We start from the raw sequence: 18,871 nt of genomic DNA, 5'->3' as shown, positions 1-18,871 counted from the left end.
GTGTGGCTTCAAGAAGGTGGCTCGCCAAGCTAAAGCAACTCACACACATCCGTATTTACTGGCATGTGTAGATTTGTATGAATGAGTACGAGAAAGTGTGGTGCGGTGCGGTGCGGTGGCCAACTGTCATCTGTGCTGCGATTCAGTTGCATTTCTATTGCGCACACAGCAAGATACTTCCAAGAGAGCCGGCCTCATTTCGTGATAACTAAACGATTGCCAATTGCATTCGTCCTTAGCGGGCAGCGACAATAAATCGCGAATTACGACTACACTTTGAAAACATAAAACTAATTTGCATATGCAAAATATAAATTTAATTTAATTTTACAAAGCATAAAAAAAAGTGTCTCCTTTACAAATGAACAAAGTCAGTGTTTGGAAATTTGTGGAATTGTGCAAAAGTAGTTTTTGTTTCACGCTTTAAAATATGATGGTGATACAGCAACAATCACTTTGGAGTGCAGGAACACAATCGGCGACTTCGCCCACCGTAGCCAAGGAGCAGCAGTCAACTAATGAACTGCAAATACAACAACATCTGGTGGATAACGAAAGTGCGAAATTGTGTAATGAAAGGATTTTTATCAAAACTGAACCCACAGAGTTGATGCCACGGAGTATTGAGGATAATGCACCCACAGTTGGACATCGGCCAAGTATGTACCGTAGCAAAGACGAAGAATGTTGAGTTAAAAGTATTTAATAAAATATAAAAATAGAGAATTGAAAAGTGATTCGAGTACTCGTAATTTCAAACGGAATTCGATTTTAATTTTAATAAATTAATTTAATTTTAATAGAAGTGATTATTGAAATGCGACTGTGCACCTACTAATCCGATGCTCACCGATTGCGTTTAAATGTCTTGCAATCAGCGTACAATTCGAGGGCATCGTTTTCCTAAACATTTTTGTTTGGGAGTTTGCTTGTGTAGTGGCCACTGGCGTATAAAACCTCAGACCCTAACATTTCTATAGTGATAAACCTATCCAATCGCTTTGTGCATAGAACTAAGAACTCTGAATGAAACCCATAAACTGTTGCAAAGCCATTTACTAGGCGTCCAAACTCGCATGTGAGTTTAGCGTAAAATGTTGCTGTTGTAGCTTAACTCAACCATTATATAAGTAGTGGTCTACTGGACAAAAATGGTGAAGCAATTCAGTAAAACGGGCAGCGTACGGCTCAGTTAATTTGCAAGAAAATCAGAAAAAATAAAAATAACACTTTTTTCTGATTTTCTTTTCTTTAGTTCTGATTTCCATACGAATTAACTGAGCCGTACAGAAAAGTATAATTTTTTTTTTTTATATTATTTTTATTAATAATTTTAGTCTAACATTTTATTTTGATTTATAAATGGCCTCAAAATAACGGACAACATATAAGAACAGAATTATCCAGACTTGGAAAAAGTATGTTAGAAACAAATATTTTTTATTAATTTTATTTAAATAATCTGCAGAACAAATTACCTTATAGACTAGACAAAAATGTAAAAAAAAACCAAATTTTAGCAGCCAATATGAAACTATAAAAGCAACTAAATTCAAAATATTTACAGAATTAGATTTAGAAAAGCAAAATCAGGCAGGCTGGAATTGGATAGTGAATTATAGTCTCGAAGTGCGTGAGCAATGGACACATTACTCGCAAATTTAATCTTAAAGCAGTCGACAGTGTCTTAACAATACTGAAAATAAACGAAAAAGAAATCACTGTCCTTCTCTTTTCTAGAGATTCGAAATTAAGTAGAAGATTAAAGTAGCTTTAACCGAGAATTGTTGGATGTAAAGTCTAAAATAAGCGGAAGACATAACTTGAAGTTGAAAGACTCACAGAAACGCTATAAATTGGGTTCCATCATTTCGCCATATTCAGAAAAAGTTTAATTTGTTGACATTTTATTTATTTCTTTTTAATTATTTAAGTTCATGATTACAGGAACCGTACATACTGATACATATAGCATATTTCTTTATATGTATTTAAGTCTTAGAATACAAGATATTCTTACAGACCACACAGCTAACATTGATCTAAGTGTTAGCCTCATTGAAATTAGGACAATATTAAACACAGGAGATAAGATAAAACACTAGTGTTGTAGCGCAGAGAAAAACGTACGCAAATATTTAAGTAGGAGTAGATACCTTTAAACGGCCATATTTTCCCTGATTTTCATTCAAATTATTTAAAGTGAAGAAGTCAATATATCTTTTTCAAAATAGGCATACAGTTTATACATTAAAATAATATAAATTTTTTTTTATTTTAATCATTTAAAATAAAGGAAGGTCGCAGCGGAGCTTCTCAATCGGCGGGCATTGTAGCATCGGCGTCAGTGACCTGAATACAAAAAACCAAAAAGTTTTTTGTTTATTATTGTCATAATTTTTATATGAATTAAAAAAAATGGAAAAACAATTCGCGGAATAAAACGCTTAAAAAAAACGAATTTTCCTAATATTTTTGCTTCGAAAAAATTATTTTTTTTGAAAATTTTTCGAAACGCAAAGAATAGAGTCGTCACGGTTGACGATCTATAATATAAGAAATACTTAAATTTACGTTCTAAAATTTTTTTGACATATTCTTAAAGGATTACATTAACATTTTATGAAAAAAAATTTTACAGGTATCTGTCCCCTTAATGACAAATGAGCACGCAAAATGGGTATCTTCTATCCTCAAGTGTAGGCAGGCTAATTAGTTGGCAACGAGAATAGTCTAGATTAGATTTGTTGAGGTTGGACAAGTCCAAGCAAAGTCAGGAAGACCATTGTAATACACCCGGTTGGATTGCAGTGAAAGCAATAGGTTGTAGGATGGTTACAGTATGGATGGTAAGTCGAAAAATTGGTTTGAGGTTACTCTTTGAATTCATTGATGAATAATAAGAAGGTAGTGGTAGAGAAAAATTTAGTGAGCAGCGTGGAAATTTTAGAATTTGTTTTTTCAACTGGCTCAAAGCGGTTAGTTAGAATTTTAGTGTAAGGCCTCCAAATAAACACTGTATACTCCAGTCTTGACCTCACCAATGCACAATGCAGAGATTTAAGTGTAGGGGCTCATAAACGCCTAACAGTTTCGGTGGATAAAAGCTAACAACGAATTTGAGCAAGAAAGAATATAATCGACATGACTATTATAGGGTTATTCAATAGGTGCGCTTTAACTTTTTTCCGATAGGGAGGGCGAACGACGCAATATTTTTTTATTTTTCGCTTGTCATTGTAAACTTCATTAGTATACATTTCATCATGGAACGCTACACACTTGAGCAACGATTGCAAATCGTGCAAAATTTTTAAGAAAATAATCGTTCTGTTGCTGCTACTTTAAGAGCATTACGGCCATTTTACGGTCCATTTAACAAGCCGTCCCGTTTTGGGGTTATGTGAAGTCATTGGTCTACAGTAACAAGCCGGCGACGATTTGTGAGCTCAGAGCCAATATTGAACGCGAAATTGCTGGAATTTCGGCCGATTTATGCAAAAGCGTGGTCGAGAATTGGGTTCAACGATTGGACTTCGTAAAACGTGCACGCGGTGGTCATGCAAAAGAAATCGAATTTCACACTTAAATGTATATGTTCAAACTCGATAATAAAAAAAAAATTAGTTAAAAATGTCAAACCGTTTGTGTTTTATTCAAAAAAGTTCAAAAGTTGAAGCGCTCTTACTGAAAAACCCTTTATAAGTCTGCTTGGCATCAAATACAACACCAAGATTCTTCATTTTGGTCACAGATTGTAAGACAGCTGCCGCAATACTATAAGAAGTCTACAAAGCTATCATATGTCTACTGTAAGTTACATGAAAGCATTTATTGGTATTAAGCGCCAACTGATTTATGCAGCACCATCAATTGACCCTATGTATGTCGGATTGCAAACTGGCTTTAGCCTGTGATGGGTGCAAATATTTTAATGTCATCAGCGTAAAGCTGGAAATTGGCAAATTTGAAGCATTTTGAATTTATATTTTATTTTGACTGTAGTTCTGAACGCCATCTAATTATATAAGAAATACTAAAACGAAGGCTACTTGTGGCAGAATACCTGTTGCAAGCCTGGATTAAAATATACGGTCTTTCGCACATTCGAGCATAGTGAAAATCTCATTGGGGTGCATAGATAAATACTATAGACGATTTTTGGAACATCTAAAACTTGATTAAATACATACATTATATATACAGAACAAAGAAGATATATTTTTATATGCAATGAATGCTATATCATCCACAGCTTAGCAGTAGCTTAACTCTTCCAACCGCGACGCGAAATTCTATAGCACACATTCATAAAATATATAAAAAACATAGTTTTATTTATACAAAATTATTCAAATGCATTACTTTACTTTATCAAGACTAACCCGTATTTGCAAGCAGTCAAAAAAATTAAGAATTAAATGCCGAATAAATGAAATTGTAAACAAAAAACTCAGCTTATGGGGGTCGAGCAAAATGCCGGCCTAAATAAAAAAAAATTTTAAATAATATGAAAAATTCCTCTGAATCCATTAGCCTTTGCACAGTAATTTTGTATGCTAGAACTCAACAAGTTTCCCCGTAACTTCCAGTGTAGCTCTTTGAGTGGCGTCGGTGCAAAATATGAACCAGCAATCATTTCATTTCCCATGCACTTTGCAAAGGTTCAAAATTTAGACTATTTGCTCAGAATGGATGAGTAATTATAAAATTTTTATTTATGGTTTTTATTATATATATTTTATTATTTAGAAATAATATATTTTCTTTTCTCTTTCATTCTCTTTTTATAAATTAAATAGTTTTTTTTTTTGTGGAGGGGTATAGTTTTCTTTAAGTTTATTTTATTAAAAATGTAACAAACAAAATTGAAATTTACTTAAAGGTTTTTTTTTGTCGGGGATTTCTGTGCTTTTTCGGAGAAACCTTCGAAAAAAAAATTTATTTTTTTTATTAACCTTTTTGTACGTTTTTTTTAAGTTTTCTTTCTTTAACTTAAATTATATATCGCTAAAACTTAAAAAAATATTCGGTTAAACTTTAAACAAAAATATAGCTTTTTCTTATTAAGATTTTTGTGCGCTTTACTAAAATTTTTTTATATTAATTTTTTGCGGGGGTTTTCTGTGTTTTTCGGTAAAATTATAAAAATTTTCGGTAAAACCTTAAAAAATATTTCTTTGTTGTTATTAACTTTTTTTGAATTTTTCTAAAGTTTACTTTTTTTTAATTAAATGTAAAACATCAAATCAATATTTTCTTGTTTTTTTTTTGGTTTTTGGTAATAAAAATTAAAAAAAAAATTCAGGGTAAAAAATTCAAATTTTAGTGTCGTTCAAAGAGATGCGTGCATTTATATTAACTTAACAAAACAAATTTTTTATTTTCCAATTTTTTCGAAAAATTGTTCATAATGTATTAAATCTCCATACAGCATAAATTTTGTTGGCCACCTGCACCGCTTTCCAACCTTGAGATGTGCTTGCCAAGAAGCCGTTCTGTAATAAAGGAAAGCCCTTGCCAAATTAGCTTCTGTTTTTATTTATTTTTTTTTTAGTATAAACTGATTTTTCTCAATAAAATGTCAATACTTCTGTGCCCTACAAACCATTTTTGTTTGTCTTTGTTAATAATTTCCAGATCCACATACATTGCTTCTTATTGTCAGTTTGAGTATAGGTCCCTAAAGTTTTTTGTGTCACTGTACATATATTTATACTGCATAAATACATAAAGACTTCTCTAACAAAAAAATTTTTGTGATCCGCAAACATCTACACATTTAAGATTTTCGGCTTCAATAAGGCTGTGTGCATTATTATACGGCTCCTTTTGATTTGATAAGGATACAAAATTCATAATGAGTCCGATCCTCCCAAATCCTGCGTAGTAAAATAGCAGTAAAAAACACACTCACGCAAAGACAAAAAAGGTCCAAACGACAACCCACTGAGCGTCTAATCATAAATAACTATTTGTCCAATGCAGATGTACAGCGCAGATATTCAAATAATGCACTCTAATGCTTTGATCTCTGAAGAATGATTGCAAAATACTTACCTTTTCTACCTGTTCCCTAAGGAGACAACAAGTACGGACTTTAAGAAAAGTGCCTCACACATAACTACAGACCTGCGTGTATATGTATGTATGTGTAAGACTGTATGTGAGAGTATGAGAATACTTCTAATGGCACTGCATGCTGCCTCACCTCAGATGCTTTGCATGCGGACCAAAATTAAGGCAAAAGGTCTGCAGCCTGCAGTTTCCCACAATTTTGAATATTTTTGTTTCTTGTACTTTTTTGTGGGGGAACAGATACAAAGCAAAATTCCAGCTGATTCCAGCATTTATGGCAGGAAAAAAATTAATGTTCTTATTGCATACACCAGAGTTGGTGCTCGCATTGGTGTTGGTGTTGATTGTGTTTTTGCGACTGAAAGTGGTCAACTAGGCAGGATTATCTTTTCCGACTATGGGCGCGCACAATGCAAATTTCTGTAATTGCTGCTAAGTAGTGGACACAGTTCTCACATTTTTGTCTAAAACTGTATGGGCAAAGCGCCGGAGTGCAGAAGAATGTAAGAATGTACGGATGGAGATCAATTGACTTTTTAAGCTAAGGTCAATGCTTTGTTGAAGGAGTTTTTAAAAGCAATAACCCTTAGTGGAGTGCAAAGAGCGCAACAACAAATCACCTTTTTTATTCTCTAATGCTCCAGCGCCTTATGCGGAAGCAAATTACTATGGGCAGCTATGTACATACACATACACGTATGTAAATATACGCTTATGTATGTTCGCATATTTTAGCAAAACACTTAAACACGTAGATAGACACATGCACATGTGTATGTGTGTATGTGAGTAGTATATGAAATTCGTGCATGCACATGTAGGCACGTATCCTCAGAGCACTTGTAATCTGTATATGAATGGGCAAAGCAACTCTCCCTTGATAATAGATTAACCAACCAAAATACCAAATGAAATACGCAAAAAACAGCAGATTGTTTTCACTTTTGTGCCTTCACTACTGCTATGCATACGTGTTGTTGTTGGCTCTCTTTTTAGCCAGTAATCTGTATATTTATATTTCGAAAAGGACAGTGGACATTATCCCTGTATGCATATATTGTCGTAAAAATATAGGTACCATGCCAACTATGGTCCACTGCTCCACTACAACACCACTGCTCGGCATTGTCCTTTTTTGTTTACACCCGAGGGAGCTATAAATTTAATATCCACTCTTTGCTAAATAAGAGCAAATGCCAAAAAATGTGCTTTTCTCTTTTTTATCACGCTCAAATGCAGAGGATGCCGCAGCGGATAACTGCAGCTTATACTTGTGCCCCTTGTACCCGCTACAGCCCGCCTACTTCACTTCTTTCGCCCGCTTCGACCACACCACCCCTGCTGGACAGGCGTTTGCTGGATCACACCAGCGCTACTTTGTTTCTTCACTGTTATTTTGCAAATATAATGCGCACTCAAATAAGGTTATTTATGACAGTAATGCATAAAGGATACGGACATTCCTAAAGACATTGGGCATATGTATGTTTATACACATGTGTGTACGAGTATAACTAGCATGCAAACATTTATGCACACATGCATATAAGCATACGGACCTAAGCGCTGAAGTAGGCGAATAGGTGTGAGCTTGCGTACGGCCAAGACAATCTACATACATACACACATACAAACTACATACATATGTACACACACACATACATAGCGCAAGGAAATGGAGATTTAACTAAATGCGGTGGTGATGAAATTGTAAGCACGTCGCACAGTGACATCTACGATTTTTTATGCTTATAACGATGTATGTACATATGTGTCTGTGCGTACCTACATTTAAATGTATGCATGTATTTATATACATATGTGCTTACATATGACACGTAAGAGTAGCATTCCTTTTAATATTACTCTAAACACAGGAAAAAAACGTCGAAATTCTAGTCTCATAATGTGGACTCTCTATTCCAAACTAAAACTGTTTGTTCTGAGGGTATCTCGCAACTCGCTGAAGAACCCACTTTAAAATATACAAGTAAATATGCATATCTATAAAGATTGAGGTAATCACGATTCATATCTTTTAATGCGCGAGCAATGTCTAACTATACTTACCCTAGCCACAATTAATTCGCACCTCTACGATTACCTCTCATACATCCCGTTGCAAAATGTTAAGCACACAAACGTTTTTTTACAAAAATCTAGTTCATACTATAACAAAAACCATACAACGCAAAGTTTCAAACTTAGTAAAAAAATTTTTAATTTTTTAAAAACTTGTAATTTTTTACCAGAATCTTTAGAATTCGGTGTATGCAGTTTTATATTCCATTGAATTTTAGTGCAAAGTGCAACTTTTAAGTGACTACAAATGTGGTCGTTTTTAGATTATTTTCACATCATAACAACTATTGGCAATCGAACGCCCTTTTTTGCTGCTAAACATGTACAACGCATGCCTAAAAGAAGGAATTTTTCCATAAATATGTAAAAAATAAAAACTAGTACCAATCAATAAGGGAAAGGGAGACCCAACATTAGCGTCCGTTTATAGACCGTTATGTATGCTGGATAGCGCAGGAAAACTCTTTGAGAAACTGATAAAGCATAGGCTTAGCGAAGCCGTAGAAAACAGCGGCGGCCTCTCCGACAGGCAGTATGGTTTTAGAAGTGGCAGATCTACCTTAGGAGCCATCCAAGGTGTAATAGCTAGCGTAGAACATGCCCAGGCAGGTAATCGATACTCCAAACGCTTAGTATTACTAGCCACACTGGATATTAGAAATGATTTCAACAGTTTAAGTTGGGACGACGTAATTGAAACCTTAAGTGTAAAATTCAAGATCCCGAATAATCTATTGAAGATTATTCGCAGCTATTTAAGTAATCGTAATGCCAAAATAAGCGGCATATTAAGTAAGCTCATGGCAACCCTTGGAGGTCCAACGCAGAACAAGCGAACACTTTTAATGGACTCGACGAACTCGATTCTCTTATACGGATGCGAAATATGGGCAGATTCGCTAAGGGTGTAATGCCGGCGGAAAATTCTGCGATCTGTACAACGCACCTGTGCGGTGTTAGTTATCAGCGGAACCATCCCTATAGATATTCTAGCACAAGAGCGCAAACGGAGATGGGAGGCAAAAACACAGGAATCCCAGTACCACGTTTCTCCGATATTAGAGTTCAAACGCTCACACTTTGGCAGGCAAGATGGAACTCTGAACGATATGGCAGATGGACAGCGAGACTAATACCCGACCTAAGAAAGTGGGTAGAAAGAAAGCACGGTGAGGTTAACTATTACCTCACACAGTTTTTGTCCGGACATGGGTCCTTTCGCAAGTATTTGTGGCGAATGGGAAAAGTGAGCCAACCAAACTGCATACATGGAGATACTGAGTATTATGATGCGGAGCACACCTTCTTTAAATGCGAGAGGTGGAAAGTAGAGAGAACAGGTCTGCAACGAGCTATTGGTGTATTTACACCTGAAGAAATTATCGAGAAAATGATGATAGACGAAGAAAAATGGAATGCCGTCAAAAATTTTGTGGAAGATATTATCCGAAAAAAGAAGCGCGAAATGGAAAGTAATGCTGAAGAGCATTGAGCATAGGTTTCTCAAAACAGGCGACCCTGGACACATGGTGAGTAAGTAAGTGTCCTTCTTAGGACGCCGTCTTGACCCTCTACCTCGAAGCAATGCGGAAGCAGTCCCGGGGTGGAGGGAAAAATCCAAGAGAAGAGGATGGATATTTTTAGTGGAATCACCACACACGTAGTAGCGACGGTTACTATATGGTGCGAAGGCATTTTTAACCCAACCTCACCGCCACAAAAAAAAAATAATAAAGGGAGGCTCATTCTTTTCCAGGCCTACAAAAAAAATTTTTGAGAAGGGGAAAAAACCTAAGTCCGGCAGATGGTATGTAAAATATATAAAAAACCTATCGAAAGATATTAATATTCTATATGAGCGATTCTAAAGGGTCCGCCATATAACTTTACGGAATTAAAAATGCTATAAAAAAGAAACTACTCAATATTTTTCCAAACTGCTTTTTTTATTTTGAAGTACAATCCTTCCGGTTAATGATGGAACACAACTGGACCAATTTGGACTTTGTACGGCGTCATACCAAGGTCTTTACGCAAAATTCGTCTCAATGATGTCTCCGAAATGTCCAATTGTTGAGAACGACGGTGAACTGATGTTCCTGGTGATTCACGAACACTCTCGGCCACAGCAGCAATATTTTCGGGTGTACGCACGGTTTTTGGTCGGTCACGCGTTGGTTTGTCAATAAGCAACCCAGTTTCTCTTACTTTTTTCGCAAAGTAACGCACATACGCTTCATTCGGTGCTTTTCTTCTTCCCATTGCCGTACGTAATTTTCGTTTACATTCTGCAACATTACCATGATATTCAAAGTAATGTCGCAATATTTCCCAGCGTTCTTTGAGCGTATACACAGCCATTTTCGTTCAGCGGAAGAATAAAACTAATTTTCTGTCAAATCAGATGACAGCTAAGTGTTACCATTCTTCAAATAATACCTAGTTCAAATCCGTAACAATAGACGACGGGCCCTGTATATCAAGTGATTCAATAAACAAAATTGCTTTAAATTTTTCTGAAATTAGGCTGGAAGAAATAAATTGAAAGAATTTGCAAAAATATAATTTTTTGATGTGTTCAAAATTTTGGTAGAGAGTTCTTAAAAGTATAAAACCTTTGATTAGCTTTTTTTTTTTTTGTAAATTTTTGAAGATAGAATATATTTTTAAACAAATTAGTTAGAACGTCTCCTTATTGACATTTTTTATGATAAAATATATAATACTTAAAAAATAAAAAATCTCTAAAAAACAAACTAAATTCAAATAAAGAATTTTTTTTGAGCAACCCCCTTATATTCTTATTTTAAGTAATTTTGCTTAGCAATCCCTGAAAGTTTCATAGATCCCCCTAACTTTTGAAATTATGTTCAAAATATGTACAATGTACTGAATCTCAGATATTGTATTAGTGAAAAAAATAAATCGAGAAATTTGGTAAGTAATTAAAAATAGAAATAAAAATAGAAAGAACCAAAAATATTTCTCTTGAAAAACCACTCTACCAGAATTTTCCACATTGATAAATCTCAAAACTTCTAAATTGTTTTGAAAAAAATTTCAGTTTACTTCTTCACGCCAATAAATAAAACTAATTTGATCAAAATGATTGGATCACATGACATGGAAACGCTCATATTCTACATTTTAACCTAACTTATCTAAGACGTAAATACATTTCGATGTCCTCATGAGAGCCGCATTCTTGTCTGAGGCAGATGTACCAAAAAACTTTTATATTTAAAATATTTATCTGCTATATGAAATGAGAAAACCCCGTAGAAGTAAAAAAATTTAAGAAACAAAAACAATAGTTTTTTTTTAATTCTACCCTTTAGTTTATAAAAATCGTATAAATTAAAGGTGGAGAAAACTCCCTTCAAATCCGCTAGACACTCGAAGATCTGTGAATTGATTGCTATATCTTCGGAAATATCTCAAATTAGTATCTGCAAATTTGGGTAATTTTATTATTCGACCCCGATACGATTTAAGGAAAAAATATATATTTTTTACCTCGTAAACAGGACCCCTTCAACTGAAACATGTCGTTCGTTTGCTAGGAGATCGTTAGGTATTTTTCATGCTGCGTAAAGTGGTATTTATTGCTAGTGCTACTCCTCATTAACCGAAATTGAGTATTATATTTTACTTAAAAAGGGCTGAAGAAGTAGGTAGAAGTGGCAGTCGGTCTTTAAACCAACTCACTTAGAAAGTTGCCGATCCATTGCGATATTAGAAAGGCATAGTAAACTAAACTCTAAATCGGTTTTTCATTTTTTTGTTTTTTTTTACCTTTATGTCTTTCTATATATTCAAAAAGATGTAACAGTGCGCTAAAACCCATAATTGTTTCGATAATAAAGTCTCTAATCTCGATAGTAGGTAGTTACACCCTTATGGTTTGTTCAAGAAGTTAGAAAAACCTTGGATTTACCGCGTCCAGGTACACTCAAATGCGATTGCCTCCAGTATAGAACTTCATAAAAATACTTGAGCAGCAAAGCGAGGTAAAAAAGCACTGCCATTTACCTAAAATAAAATTATTTTTTGAAAGTTCTAGTCTTCATTGTGCATTTCAATGCTTTGGCTAACGGAGGTTGGTCATCTTCCTTTATAATTTCATCTGCAAAAGGGTGCGTCTTGTAACAGATGAACTATGAACCACGAATAAATAAATGAATAAGAGCCTCATCTACACCAAAGCACCCTCGGATGGATTATATCAGCTGCGAGTTCTCGCCTTATAAATACAATTTTAATGTGTTTTTGTCTTGAAATTGCAGATTTATCTAACCACTTACATACACTCATACATACATACGTGTCTACATACCTAAACACCTTCCCTTATCACTTCACTTTTATAGAACTTTTGTGTGTTTTGCATTCAATTTACTTTTTTATTCGCAAAATGATGTATACGCGCGCGTGTGTGTGAATGCATTATGCCTGTTTGTATATATATGTACATGTGTGTATATAGAGTAGTGAGTGCAAACTAAATGTAGGAATACCAAATTCACCCCATAAAAGTAAAGAATTACTAATGGACATTTTATGCCCATTTGAAACAAAAACAAAACCAGATGCACCACACCAAGTGGAATGAGGTCAGAGCGAAAAGTTTTACGAAGAAAAAAGAAATCCTCCTTGCCACACGAAACGGAATAAATGTATAAAAACATTGCAGGCAACATTCAAATTGACAAGTTAAGAAGACGTGCCATTTGCATTAAGTTTCGAATGGACGAAATTGTCGTAAACTGGGCGAAATAGGAGCAGCAACAACAACAGCGCAATGGCAAGCAGCCAAGAGGTCATCAACTTGAGTGAAGAACGAAAAATAGCAACAGCTCCATCATCAGCACCAGCATTAGATTCAGCTATAGCCGCACACACCACCATCACCATGGCCAACAACAACATAATCAGAATGGCACTTGCTTACACCCCCACAAGGATTTCTTTCAAACTCAATTCGCATACGCAGAGACACATCTGCAGACTTGTGCTGCATTTATTTGCTTAGGATATTTGGTCTTTTGGACGAAAGGCGAATGGTGAGCAGTGAGCGGCGCGATGTAAGCGGTGAAAAGTGGTCGGTGGATAACGAAAGGGCATTGATCGGCCACCGCAAGCACTCAAGCGGTCCAACGGCGCACTGTGTTGTGGGTTTTAATGAAGAGGGAAATAAGGATAATCAATAATTTGCAAAGAATATTTTGAATTGAGCTCTTGGACGGGGAGGGGGACTAGTCAAACTCTTGCCACTTAACAGTTAAATGGGCTTTGGATAGCAAATAAATAAGACATCATATGAATATACTTGCACAATACATGCATGCATACATACATACATACACACATACATATACATATATGCACATGTCGCATACTTCTATACTTTTATCGTAATACTCGTATCTATGCATTTTTACATTTGGGTACTTTTTTCTCTTAACAGATGCATTCACTGGACACATGCGAACCTCGCCCTCGGCTTCACCTTTGCGTCCTGCATCGAGTAAGTAACCAAAATAGTTAGTTTTTTTCACAATTCAAGAAATGTACGCGCTCGTGCCTGTCTAGCATACCTCTTTAAACATGTGGGCACTCGTATGAGCACACATACATACAGATATGAATGCGAATAATAATATAATCATACACACATACATATGTGGATAAACATACGCGTGCTTGTTTCGCTGCTTAATCCGTTGCCTCAATTCTTTCAACATGCATCTTCCATCCATCAATCCTCCTTTCGTTAATTTCCACATAAGCGCACGCACACACAAACAGCTTTCCTGGGTGCCCGCAACATGACGACGAGGCTACTGCCATTAAGGATGTGCGACAAATGTGGCGGCGATCCCTTGCTCACGGAGACACGTACACAAAGCACGTGAATACAAAAATTTATTATCGATTTGAAGTGAGAAGTTTATTAGAGTTCGTTGGAACAACTATACAACTGCAGTCGAAGAAGTAGTAGAGGGGAAAGAAATTCGTTTCGCTGTTGTCGACATTGCAACATTCGAATTTGTTATTTTGGTTTTCACTTTTAAAAAGGATGCAAAGGCACAGCTCCGACTCGTGCCAATGTCGTAATTGTGTTGCCCATATCCTGCAGGATAGGTTACGAACGCCAAATGCCCACAAATTTACCTAGTCGCCTACATACATACATACATATGTATATATGCAAGCGCGTGTGTGTAAGTGGTTGGGGGAATTTAAAAACTGCACACACTTCTGTCTGAAGCCAGGTACGAGCAGAGCCAATGCAAAAAACATTTGCATTCATTTGATGGAAAACCGAGGGCAATGAAGGAGAGGCACTTCTCCTTAACAAAATTCCAAAACTTCATTGGTTTAAGGCTATATAATTTTCATTATTTAAAAATTATGTATTTAAGATGAAGATCATCAGAAAACTAGCAAATTTAAATCGCCGTTAATATATAAGTATTAGCCAGTGATCAGTATCTCTTTTGCAATGAACTTTTTAAGATTCGTTGTTAGGAAAAATGATTTATGTTCAATGGAAATAAGTTTAGAAAAAATCATTATTTTATAATAATATTTAGAAGGCGATCGCTCTAACTCAATATGTATGGAGATGGCATATAGACAGCAAGTAGCGGACTAGATCCCCCTATTACGTTTCCACGGCTGTCAGTTCTACGTTATCGGAACTACCCGGATTTATATCCGGCCAAGGACTGTTCCTCCAGCAGCAGCCCCCGTAATTTTTTGGCAAAAATTACATTTGTTTGAAAGCACTTAATGAGTATTAGTAAGACAGCGTTCATATAGGGAAACATTTTTTGCTTCAACTCGTTACTTAAGGTGCTCGTATTCAGTCAACACCTTTGTGCTCTCGTTCCTCTCAATGGTGTTTTGATTGTAAACCAAAAACTAAACAATTGCAAGTTACGTTTATGCACCCGGCGGCCAACACCAAAAGAAAATTCGCAAAGTAGATGCAACAAAAGTCTCCCTGTATGGATGCGGTCTAATGAAATAGAGTTGGCAGTCTTGAACGAGAGTTGGCAGCATTGAAAATAATGAGTCATACCAGTTTTTTAGTCACTGGGGAATGCTGTATGAATAACGAAATTAGAGTAGTAGAGTACAAGGTGGCGCAAAATTAATCATCCTCTTGGTTTTTGATTAACGTTTTTATTAAATAAAAGAAATGATTTTGAGTCATAGACATCTTTCAAACTTCCGATAAAGTGATTAATTTTGTGCCACCTTATAGTAGTAAAAGTAGTAGTAGTAGTAGTAGCATCTAGATCAAAAAACTCTTAAAATATATGCATACATATGTATATGTATGTATGTATGTATGCAGAAAACAATGAATGAATGCAACGAATCGAAAGAATGAAAAACTGCAGATTTACCAAAATGAGCATTCCTCTATGAAAATGAAAAATATGTATAATACTCAGAAATTATTATAATAATTCATTTCATGGAATATCGTAACAGAAATCATTTCCACTAAAAGTTAAATATGCACAATTACCCGTTACAAAATATGCATGACTTGCACTTTCAAATTCATCTCCTTTGTCGCACTGCATAGATGCTCGACAATCGTTGTGATAAATATTTTATATGCCCCTCTGCACATGTCCAAATAATGTCATATAAAATATCTATTTAAAAATTTCCGAAAAGCATCATGGACAATGGCAGAAAGTATTGTGCACAGCCGTGCATATAACTGCGTTTATTTACATACAAAAGTTGCCTTTCGCACCAAACTTGACCCAGAGGCAACCCCGACACGGATACATCGCATTGCGTTGGTAATCACAATTACAATTTGTCACATGTAAAAACCATGGCATGATGTGCAGCTACATCAGCGGGGTGAGGTTATTTCAATAGTTCAAATAACATTTCAAACATTCGGCAAAAGTACAATGGCAATAATTCGGCGAAATTAAAATTCCAGACACCCCTATTACACCCCTGCAGCAGTGGTCATCATCCGCTGCCCACTCAACTACATTTTTACATATATATATGCATGCAGGCATATAGGGGCTGATGCCATAGCAACCCGGCATTAAAGCGGACTGTCTCTAACTTTCAAGGAACTGGTCCATTTTGGCAGCTTACGAATCATTTCAAATTCCCACACTTGAAAATAAGTAGGTTTACTTCTACGTAAATGAAATAATTGTTATTTATTTTTATTACTTTTATTTATAATTGGCGCGTACACTATTTCTGGGTGTTTGGCCGAGCTCCTCCTCCTATTTGTGGTATGCGTCTTGATGTTGTTGCACAAATGGAGGGACCTACAGTTTCAAGCCGACTCCGAACGGCAGATATTTTTTATGAGGAAGTTTTTCATAGCAGAAATACACTCGGAGGTTTGCCATTGCCTGCCGAGGGGCGACCGCTATTAGAAAAAACGTTTCCTTCTTTTTTGGTGTTTCACTGAGATTCGAACCTACGATCTCTGTGAATACCGAATGGTAGTCATGCACCAAACCATTCGGCTACGGCGGCCAATAAAACAACTTAAGTAGAATTTGCACATTTTTCTGTCAGGCACTAAATTGTAGCTTAGGTAAGAGCTATGGCTACTATACCGAATCAATTAATCATTTATAGCTGAGTCTTGGGTAACCATCTTATAAAATTTCACTGGAACACTAAATTTTTCTCTGATAAATCATAATTTATTGACCTCAAAGCAAAGCCTCTTAAAGTCACAAAAGTTGTTTTGCCTAGAAGTCCACATATATCAAATATTTTTAATATCTATGGTCCAGTAAATAATATTTTAAGAAAATATAAAACAAACATAGCATCTGTCAGAAGCACTAATCAACTCTCGATACCTTTTTTTACATATGAGTGGCTTTGTGCATTCAGTCTTTGACTTTTACAACTGCTCTACTACACACCCATTTTATACTAGTTTTTATATAATCACAAAATATGTAGATAAAACTAGTCCTCTTATGAAACTATTCGCTTTTTCACTAGGGAGTTGATTGTGTCTATAAACTTGCAAATTTGTGGGCATAGGTATATCTATGTAAGTATGTAAGTATACATGTTTCTCTTAGCCTCAACCATCGGGTTGGATCTATGCAAAACTCATACAATCATACAACTGCCAGAATTTCATGTTTTTCAACACAAAAACTGATTTTTCCCCTGATAAGCACTCATCCCTATGTGCAAGCGTGCGTGCGTATGTGCGTCTGTATGCCTGTGTGTATATGCGCCTTTGGGTATATGCATTTAAAACTAACCCCTAATGATATTCCATCCATTATCTTCCATGCACAGTACAAATTACCAGATATTTCAATGATTACGCATATTTTGTTGAAGGTTTTAAAGGTTATGTAAATTTGTCGCCATCTGACCTCTCGCTGTACGCAAATGACGAGAGTGCTTTGTCACGGTGATACTAATGTAGTGACAGCAGTGGCAATTAAAATTAAACGGCATTTTAATCATATCGCACCACCTTTTCGGTTTGCATAACAAACGTCAACTCGATTGTTGCCTATTTGCAGGGGCTTTCAAGGCATTGTTGTAGTGTCCTTATTAGTACGCACACACACACTCACACTTGTACGCATAAGCAAACATTCAAATTAGTTAAGCAAAAAAGGGTTGTCTTCCGTCTATTTTTTATGTGCCTCATGCACTACAAGCACAATCGGATATGCATATAGGCAAATCATTGGCGGAATCACTGGATCCAATAAACAGTGAAAAGAGTGAAGTGTAACCCTTCTTGTATGCAAAACACTCCGAAGCGAGAAACGAGGGTCGGTGGAATCAACTGTTGCGCATTTCACAAAAAACGCATGCAAAGCAACTGCCACTGCCACTTCCACTTCCGCTGCCTACCCGCTTACCCTTTTGCAGAGCCAATTGAAACTCATTAATGCACCCTTTCGCGTTTTTACTCGAGTACTCTTCATTTTTTATTTTTTCACTTCTTGTGCACCTTTTTTCAATAGGTGCGTTTATTTGCCTATCATATATTCAAATTATGGTGTGAATATTAATTTAAGTGTGTGCGCTTATAAGCGATTTATGAGAGAATTAAAGGGTGCTGCAGTGCTGTTGTGCTGCGGTGTTACTGTAATGACGGTGTTTACCTTTTTATTGAAAGCCAACATTTTGGGAGTTGCGTGAAATTAATTGAGGTTTTATAGTTGTTGGCGCGTGTCGAAGTGATTTGTCTTTTGTTGTTGCGCACTCATAACTATACTTTAAAATCTTTGGGATTCGGTGGCATTAACTTATTAGGGATTTCGTTTTTGTACTGAAGGAATACCAAATGAGCATTGAAAAGAGTCAATTGAAGGTGTTTACATTTTAATGAAGTACTCAAATGGATATCATTTTTTTGAATGAGGTATTGTCAATTAAAATTTTGAATAAATAGTCAATAGAATAAAAGCCTCTTGTTTAGATTGAAGATAACAGTTGTTTACACTATATCTTACACAATAAATTTTTGTTATATTTCTATATTAACACAATAAACTTTCGTCAAATAAAAAGTAAAAACATTCACACCTTCTTTTTGTTTTTGTTTGATGTAGCGTATTGATAACGGTAACCATATCTAACTGCACAAAAAGTGATCAAATAATTGGCGCATTCTTTTGTGTTCGCTCCATTTCGTTTAGTTCTATTTGTTTAT

The 18,871-nt window shown here is 35.6% G+C and overlaps 1 protein-coding gene across 1 annotated transcript in view; it reads left to right on the top strand.

Moving 5' to 3' along the window:
* Positions 1–18,871, top strand: part of LOC129248981 (uncharacterized) — a 99,525-nt gene that overhangs the window by 61,949 nt on the left and 18,705 nt on the right. Inside the window, exon 3 of the mRNA XM_054888583.1 lies at positions 13,628–13,687. Within this exon, the coding sequence (XP_054744558.1) occupies positions 13,628–13,687 (60 nt within the window). The remainder of the gene's footprint in view (positions 1–13,627; positions 13,688–18,871) is intronic.

Source organism: Anastrepha obliqua, chromosome 5 (assembly GCF_027943255.1).
Source record: "Anastrepha obliqua isolate idAnaObli1 chromosome 5, idAnaObli1_1.0, whole genome shotgun sequence".
In the NCBI taxonomy this organism is placed as follows: Eukaryota; Metazoa; Arthropoda; class Insecta; order Diptera; family Tephritidae; genus Anastrepha; species Anastrepha obliqua.
This window is presented reverse-complemented; position numbering and strand designations above follow the sequence as displayed.